Below are 9,626 nucleotides of genomic sequence, written 5' to 3'. Positions count from 1 at the left end.
CCTCAGCTGCGAGGCCAAGGTTAACAGGTAGCACCACAGGTAGGTTGTGGATAGGACTTGGATATGAGAGGCTGTAAATCCTAGTTGGACTTACTAATGCCAACTTTCCAGTCAGAGAGTGAGATTGACTATTTAGATAAGGGCAGATAGGGTAGAGGAGAGAATTAACAGGAATCAAGAAAGCAAGGATGGTAGTTGTTAGGGCACTGGCTAGGATCCATGAACACACGTGAGACGCATCATAACCATTTGCTACCCTAAGGTGAGATTAAGTACTTACCGTACTCAACTTGGTTTTCAAAAGTATCAGGAATTCGTCAGGCTGTAACATTACAGTGGTGGTTAAAGATATAAGAATTATAAGTTAAGAGTCTTGAATGCATCAGTATAGGAAGTTAAAAAATACATATGTACCTTAAAAAATTAAGGAAGCAAAGAAAAAAAAAAGTTCAGAGACCATAGCATAATGTGTTGAAACAATAGTTATGGCGTTGAAATAATAGTTAGGGCGAGTTGGATAGCCGAGTGGTTAGTGCAGGGCGCCATAACTTTCAGCCATAATATCGGCAATGGTTCGAAGGGCACACTCATCTCTGTACTAATGGTACAACAAGTCTCCTCAGATAAGCACTATAAACTGTAAGCCCAGCGTAGACAATTTGGCTTGTATGCACTTAAAAGAACCCAGTACATCTTTCGAGACGAGTAGGGGGTTACCCTGGTGTACCGGTCCATTCAGCCCTTGCTGTGGACATATGAGAGTAGCTGGTACCGGTTTACCGGGTAGCTCAGACATGAAGAGAACCTTAGGAGAGAAGAAAGTTACTGTATGAGCTAATCCACATCCCTTTGGGACTCTGATATAAAGTGCTATATAAATTGACCTATGTTTTCCTACTCACAATTATTATACATTTTATTTTATTTCTAGACTTCCCCTTATCCTGTGGCAAAATTTAAACATCATACAGGTCCCATTACATCTGTGGAATGGCATCCAACAGACTCTACGGTATTCGCAGCATCAGGTGCAGATGATCAATTGACATTATGGGATCTTGCAGTAGAGAGGAACCAGGAAGCAGACTCTGCATCTGCAGAACTTGCTGCCATTCCACCGCAGCTCTTATTTATTCACCAAGGGCAGAAGGACATTAAGGAGCTCCACTGGCACCCGCAAATTGCTGGAGTGATTATTAGCACAGCACTCAGCGGATTTAATATATTCAGGACCATCAGTGTATGACGTGTGTGACCCCATGACACCTGTGTGACACCTGTGAATGGCACTGATAAAAAATACTCAACACCAGTAACTGGAATTTTCCACCAAAGTTCTGAAAATCTCTTTAATATTCAAACCAAACACATTTGGACATCAAACAGGTTTTTGAATAAGACTGACAACTATTAGGTAATGTTTTAAAGATATTTTTTTTAAGACGATAGACAGATCTACGAGGAAAAATAACCTAGGCAGAGCCAAGACACACTCCCAAGGTACTGAAGTACCATATGGTACATAAAAAGTCTACTATTGTTGGTTAAAAAATCAAGCCAATAATTAAAATAATAAAAGTAGATTTATATATAAAATTCCTTCAATTCCTAGAAATATTAAAAATAGCAGTTCATATCTGTTATGAAATTTTAAAAAATGCCAGAAAATTTATATTAATGTACTATATCTTGTACATAGTTAAAATTTCTGCAGTCTATTTTAAATATGGTTGTTGCCCATGTTCACTTTGTGTATAAGATGACCGCTGAGTGAAGATTTTTGGATGATTGTTGTATGTTGGGTGTATGAAGACGAGCCCCTCCTTTAACCATTGGAATTCATACATTTTACTGGTCTTGATGCTGCCAAATGCAGGGTTAATCTTCCAAATAATACCATTTTATGGGATTTTAAATGTCCATCAAAATCACATTTCAAATTGCGTTCGTTCATAGGCCTAAATTTGTGGGTTACTGAAGATTTTAGGCACAGTCAACTTAGGGAAGTTTAACTGTATATATTTTATATAATTTATACAGTAATAATATATACAGTATGATGATGACAGACAAGAATGAAAGGACCACTAGCTTTGATCTTCTTTCAGTCAGTTTTAAAAAGTTTAACACTTGGCTTTTGCCCTTAGAATAAAAAGTACAATATACCAGACATTTAGGCCTACTGTACTACCCACATTTTGTTAAATATTCTCATCACATTTTTATCTTTTTCGGCATTACTCAATCAATTCCAAATTGATTTACAAAGCTTTTTAGTCGTTTAAATACGTATAAATAAACAGTTGTTTTTTAAAGGTGAGTTTACTGCAATGATTTACTCTTAATTTAAAGTAATTTAAAGTAGTTGCAGATCGAATGTCATATGGTAAACTATTCTATAGCACTGCCACTCGATAGCTATAGTAAGACTTCTTTTTTCAGTACTAATCAAGTGGTTCGAGAAAAACTTGTGTTGTTGAAATAGGTGGAGGCGGCACTCATCTTCCTCCTCTTTCACTTGTATGTCTCCAATGTTGTTTATATTTTCCACTGGCCTGTTATTTGTTGTACAAGTGAATTCATTCTCTGGCACTACCCATTTTTAAAAGAAATATTTCATGTTGTATCGATTAATAGGTAGTTCATTAATGCTTCTTTGGTTCGATGATTCTTTCTTTTAAAGTGTATAGTGGAAGATGCAGTTCCATTTCCATTTGTTCAGTGTCTGAACCTTAATTGCAATCTCTTTCATGTATGTCCCTAATAAGTTACCCCTGTGTTAAGAATGTTGACCTCTACTAGCTCGTTCAACATATCTTGTATTTTATTCTGTTTTTCCAAGATCCACAATATTTCTCGGCAGATTGCAAGATTTCATTTCATTTCTTTTTTCATTTCATTTCATTCATCTAGCAACATGACAGTGCATAAATTAGCTGAATTGTGTGATATTTACAGTACCATTGGCGAATATTAAAATATTAAAACACTAGGATATACTGTAGTTACAAACAATGCTATGACAATGCTTACAAAAAATTTGATAAAAATAATTAAAATAATGATAAAATAACATAGGCCTAAAAGATAATTATTTTTCTAATATGCTTTTTTGGCAGTCGCAATTTTGTTCGTTACTTTGTTTCGTAGGGGACGCCAATGGATATCATTGTTTAAAAAGGCTTTCTGACGTTTCTTAATACTTTTATTTCTGGTGTGATCCACGCCTTATCTAGGGAATGCAACAATAGCAGATCTGATTGGAAAATGTAGATAAATGGCTTCAACAGTGGTCGAATAAAAAGCGCTTATTTTTTCTTGTGTACTTTTAGCATGCACACCTCATCCCAAGTGTGGTGAGTAATCCACCTACCAAACTCATACATTGTGCTTAAATATTGGTCTATATTTGCAGTTCCTAACACTACCAACTTGACTAGTTCACCAATAGGGGAATTTTTTTTTTTTTTTTTTTTTTTAATTATTCATCCACATATCTAGGTATCCATGTAATACCACGGAGTAACATAGCATAACATAAATTACAATGTCAGCCATTTCCAACCTAAATAATCTATTATACATTCCGTTACATTTTTCTTCTAAAAGAGTGCGCCAGTTATGCCAACATACTTTAAATTCGTTTTTCTTACAATTGGTATCAAACATATACCTTTCCATTTTATAGAAATGTTTTATCTCAGTTAATGCATTCTTGAAGATAGGCATACAATTTTTAAACCTGCATTTATAAATATGGAATTTTAAAACCATTAATATGTTATTAAAAACATAATCTCTTTCTTCAAAATTTCCCAAAAGGACCAGTTTTTTACTCAGCACTAAATTTACTTTAAGGAATCATTTACTCAAGTCTGGAAACTGTTCCAGTAGAGATTAATAATATCACAGTAACAAAATATTATATGTATAATCGACTCGTCAAATTTCTTACAAAACATGCAATGAGAATTGTCACCTTTACCCATTTTAACCAATAGAGTATTTGTACATAGAATTGTGTTTAAAATTTGAAATTGAAACCAACGAAACTTAATTTCTTGGGTTGATTTCCAATTATATTCACATATCTTGTACCATTACGATCTTGTGATTTGCAGGTTTAAAGTGTCGTTCCACTTTTGAATACATTTGAAATGTACAGTATTGGAGTATATAAAAGTGTTGTAAATTTGTTTAGAGTACAACCTTTTTTTTCCTTATTTAATACTTTCAGTTTTTTTGATACGTGTAGCAGCTGTTATAAGACCTTGATGCCAAACAGAATCAAAGGCTTTTCTAAAATCAATAAAAGCCAAGTATGTTTTTTTCCTTCTTCTGGTCTTGTAGCAATAATACTTTTTAGGACAAAAATTTGATCCTCACATCGTCTATCCTTTCTAAAGCCGCCTTGGACTTTAGTAAGTGTCACACGGCCTCTATGAACCCGTCTGACAAAAGGTCCGAACATGTACTTACAGGAGACACAAAGAATTATCAAATAAATAATTATCAAATACTTAAATATTTTACATTATAACCACTACCTTGCGAACGTTAGGTCAACGTTACATATACGTTTGCATACCAACCGTTGTTTGACGAACCTAAAATGAACGTTCACCAAACGTTATTTATACGTTTGTATTTTAATAGTTTGCATTTCAACATAATCATAACGTTATCTAAACGTTTTAAAAGTAACGGTAACCATAAATCAACCTTTGCAACCAAAAGTCAACGTTAAATATCTTGTTCGGGTTCTATGAACCCGTCTAACAAAAGGTCCGAACATGTATTTACAGGAGACACAAAGAATCATCAAACAAATAATTATCAAATACTGGTACTTACATTTACATTATAACTGTGCTACCTTGCAAACGTTAGGTCAACGTTACATCAGAATAAATATTTTTGATCAAGTTAATTACAAATGAATTAAATATCTTTTGACAGATGGCTTATCTTATGATCATTAATTTTTTTTCACAATTATGTAATATCAATATGCTTTCTATATTATATGTATTTCAATAATAAGTTCACTTTTATTCACTCCGTTATTAGCTGGTAGAGTTCACCATTCAAATTCAAAATAATGCATTTCACTTCCGTACGTTTTCTGCACCGTGAGGTAACTCGCATATACGGTCTCAACTTCAACTTCTCGTTAATTTTGTTACGTATCTCGCGTTAACAAAGTTTAACTCAATAATAAGTTCACTGTAACTCACGTATCAGGAGTATGTGTAAAATTTCTGGTTTTCACCATGCAGGTACCGTAGCTCATTTAGATCCGTAGTTTTAGCTGCAACCGCCACCTTGTATAAGTTTAATATTGAGCTCACCAATTTGCATTCTCAATATGCTATTTTTCTGATGTAGCAGTCGTCAATTCCGGTTCCCTGCCTATTTGCAACATTCAATGCTCAAAATACACATATTATTATGGCAATTGATATGTCGGCTGTGTGCACAATTCTATCTGTATTCTCAAAATTTCGGACATTGTCCTCTATCTTGCACACCTCAAAACCAAGTCCCCCTCCAAATCACACCCAATTTAAAATTTCACAACCTTTCTCATTATTCATACTGTAGCTCTCAGCCAATCAATATCATGCACGACTTTCTGGTTTACATGTTTAACACAGCCCTGGATATTCATCAGCAAATTGATATAACGTAACCTCCTTACCTTTATTGGTAGCAAACCCATTCCTTAATAATGACAAAAAATTAATTAAACATCTAATATTATGTCACCTGTGACAGTAAGAATATGATTTTCTTACATAAAATTAGAAATGTTGTGAGATAGAATTCTATTAAATACTTTAGCTACAGTACACATGAACTGAGTGTTATCCCTCAATAATTAAGGTTGTGAGGATCGCCTTTTTTAAGTATAGGTATAATTGTACCTTCATTCCACTTGTTAGGAATACATTCAATTAAGTTAAACCTAAATAATTGTTGAAGCAATCTGGTCAATGAATCACCCCCATTTTTAATAATTTCATTAGTGATTATCCGTCAATACCTGGGCTTTTATTGTTTTTAGATTTTGAAATAGAATATGCCACATCATCAAATGAAATATCAATATGATCTAATACTAATGAAGATTCGTCCGACGATTGAAACATATTGTGCTCAATACTTTCATCAAAATTAACAATATAATACTAAAGTGAGATTTAAAAACATTTTTCATAGCATTAGGATTAGATGTATAAGTAGATGTACCTGGGATTAACAAAGAATCAACTTTTTGATTATGTTTCTTTCCTTTAAGCTCGTGCCAAAATTGTTTTGTACTGGGTCCACCTTTCTCCATTATCAAAGAACAATTATGGACCTTTTTTTCTAATCTTGAATTAAACTTCTGCCACAATTTAGCTGCATTTAGGCATATGCTGAACTTATTAATCATAACAATATAGTAATACAATCATAATACAAAAATATGAATAGTTACAATAATTATTAGAATTATTATAATAAAAATACTAATGATAATTATAATAATTGAATTCTATTTTTGGCATGATACAAAAATCATACAAAATTTGTAGTATAAAAACTTAATACTCATACACTTCAATGGCGGATTCAGGGGGGAGGGGCAGCCAGCTCAGATGGGCCCACCCCTAAATTATATTATAAAATGGAGAAAAATAGAAAATTATATTCAAATTCAAGTAGTCTGAGAGTGACATTTCCTGCCATCTTGGGGCGCCATAATCATATAATTTTATTACCTCAGTCCTAACCATGGTAGGGCTGAGGTGATGGATATAAACCCTCCACATGTGAAAGGCGCACCTTGTCCTTGTGAAAGTCCAATTACTTATTCATTACAAGGAGGTAAGTTTATTATTAGCTCAAACAATTCATATATCGTATGCACTCTTCATCTTGCAACTTCTCACAAGTATCTCATTATTTTCACAAACTTTTCTTTGTTCATTGCTCACAGGGTTGATGCACAATATTATGAGCTTACTGACTGACTTAGGCTTATTAATCAACGATTTCCAAAAATCTTGATTTATTTAAGAAGATTTCAAAAAAATGCAGATTGTTATTTATTGAATTGTTCCATATAATTTGGCCACAGAAATTGCTATGTAAAATTAAGGACCATAATACCAGTTAAACTCGCCTTATATGTAATGGAATTGAAAAATTCGTCTATAATCAATTCTTTTGTTACTTCGTAAATATTTTGTGAAACAATAGCATAATCAAGTACGCTAGATTGTACCCTTTACTGAACCATTAAGCATAGTCATGTCACTGTTATCACAGAGGTCAATTAAACCTTGACCATTGAAGTTAATAATTTATCCCCATTAGGAAGAATTTTACCCACTTTACCATTAAAATCGCCAAGCACCATAATTTTGGCTTCTTCGTTATTTTCTTTAATTATAAATTAACATTTTCAGAGCCTTCACATAGAAAGTAACAGACAGCTATATAAAAAGTAGTCCAGTACCCTCTTGAGTTTTTTTGTAGGTGCTTTTTATGTTTTTGCCTATCCAGTTACAATTATTAACAAAAATTTGGTCGTCATTAAATTCGGCAATTGGAAGTATGTCAAACTTTTGTTGCATAACATGCTGTATTTCATTTTTCTTGCTCTTATAACCTCCGGCGTTATTGAAGGCAATTTTTACGTTGTTAAAATTTCTTTTTAGTACTTTCTTTTTACGCCTGGCTCAATTACGTTTACATTTTGAAATGTATACGCTTGTATTAGTAGGGTTATGTACATTATTATTATTATTATTAAAGACATTATCATTATAGCGACCAGTAGTAGTAGTAGTAATATTGAAATTAAAAATGGAGAAATCAACTTGAAAGTAATCAGTTATACAATTTTGCTTAATTAATTTTACATTGTTACCGTACAATGTGCTCCTATTTCAAGTACGGCTTCTTTTTTTGCCTGTGTAGATGGGAAGTTGAAGTTGAAGTTCAGTTGTTTGTTCATCATGGTCTCTACATGCAAAATCCTCTTTCAAGTGGTCTTCATGCTTAACCACAATCTTGTCAAGTCTCTGAATATCCAGGGGTGTCCTGTAAATGTGTGAATTGTTACACTTTCGTTGGGCAAAAGTCCAAATTTAGCGTTGAACTTCCTCCAAACCGGTCTTCCTTCGAAGTTCAGCCAGATAATTCTGATGCGTGTCGGTGACTTCTTTACAAACTTCAGCCTTTTTGCAGTTCCTCCTGTTTTAGATTTTATCTAAAAACAAGACTTGTGATGTGATCCTTTATTTGTAATGATTTCTGACACGTCTTGGCGACTTGTTTGTCCTCGGAATTCCTCTCCTCAGTCCCCTTCCCGAGCGCAGCGATGCAACGCCAGTGGATCAGGACTGTGGGATCACTTACTTTTGATCTCATGTGTTTCTTGAGCGAGTCCTGATTAGGAGGCATAGCAGACTCCGACTTCTTGTCAAAACTAGTGAAATAAATATAAAATAAGATAAAAAGTAAGCAGTTATTAATATTATTTTCAATAAACATTCCAGTACCCTCTTGAGTTTTCTTGTAGGTGCTTTTACTGTTTTTGCCTATCCAGTTATAATTATTAACAAAAATTTGGTCGTCATCATTAACAAAGGTTTGACAATTGCAAGTATGTCAAACTTTTGTTGCATAACATGCTGTATTTCATTTTTCTTGCTCTTATAACCTCTGACGTTATTGAAGGCAATTTTTATGTGGTTAAAATTTATTCTTAGTACTTACTTTTTACGCCTGGCTCTCTTACGTTTACATTTTGAAATGTATACACTTGTTTTAGTAGGGTTACGTACATTATTTTTATTATTATTAAAGACATTGCCATTATAGCAACCAGTAATAGTAGTAGAAATAGTACACTCATCTTCAAGAATATTGAAATTAAAAATGGAGAAATCAATGTGAAAGTAATCAGTTATACAATTTTGCTTTATAATTAATTTTACATTGTTACTGTACAATGTGCTCCTGCTTATTTCAGGTACAGCTTCTTCTTCTTTGCCTGTGTAGATGGGAAGTTGTAGTTCTAGTTCAATTTCTTGTTCATCATGGTCTCTACATGCTAAATCCTCTTTCAAGTGATCTTCATGCTTAACCACAATCTTGTCTCCAGTAGTAAAGTCTCTGAATATCCAGGGGTGTCCTGTAAATGTGTGAATTGTTACACTTTCGTTGGGCAAAGTCCAAATTTAGCGTTGAGCTTCCTCCAAACCGGTCTTCCTTCGAAGTTCAGCCAGATAATTCTGACACATGTCAGTGACTTCTTTACAAACTTCAGCCTTTTTGCAGTTCCTCCTGTTTTAGATTTTATCTAAAAACAAGACTTGTGATGTGATACTTTATTTATAATGATTTTGGTAAAGTCTGACACGTCTTGACGACTTGTTTGTCCTCGGAATTCCTCTCCTCAGTCCTCTGCCCGAGCGCAGCGATGCAACGCCAGTGGATCAGGACTGCGGGATCACTTACTTTTGATCTCATGTGTTTCTTGAGCGAGTCCTGATTAGGAGGCATCGATTTCTTGTCAAAACTAGTGAAATAAATATAAAATAAGATAAAAAATAAGCAATTATTTAAGT

At 33.7% G+C, this 9,626-nt stretch overlaps 1 protein-coding gene across 2 annotated transcripts in view; it reads left to right on the top strand.

The window, feature by feature from the left end:
- LOC117109212 (glutamate-rich WD repeat-containing protein 1-like) overlaps positions 1 to 5,221 on the top strand; it is a 15,742-nt gene extending 10,521 nt beyond the window's left edge. For both annotated transcript variants that reach the window (XM_033251469.1, XM_033251470.1), the window contains one exon: positions 932 to 5,221. In XM_033251469.1, coding sequence (XP_033107360.1) covers positions 932 to 1,246 — 315 coding nt within the window. In that variant the 3' untranslated portion in view covers positions 1,247 to 5,221. The remainder of the gene's footprint in view (positions 1 to 931) is intronic.
- The last annotated feature ends 4,405 nt before the right edge of the window (positions 5,222 to 9,626 follow it).

Source organism: Anneissia japonica, unplaced genomic scaffold (genome assembly GCF_011630105.1).
Source record: "Anneissia japonica isolate Jap-2015-1 unplaced genomic scaffold, ASM1163010v1 scaffold39442_len26143_cov144, whole genome shotgun sequence".
Taxonomy (NCBI): Eukaryota; Metazoa; Echinodermata; class Crinoidea; order Comatulida; family Comatulidae; genus Anneissia; species Anneissia japonica.
Note: the sequence above shows the minus strand (reverse complement) of the source record. Positions and strands in the feature narration are given on the sequence as shown.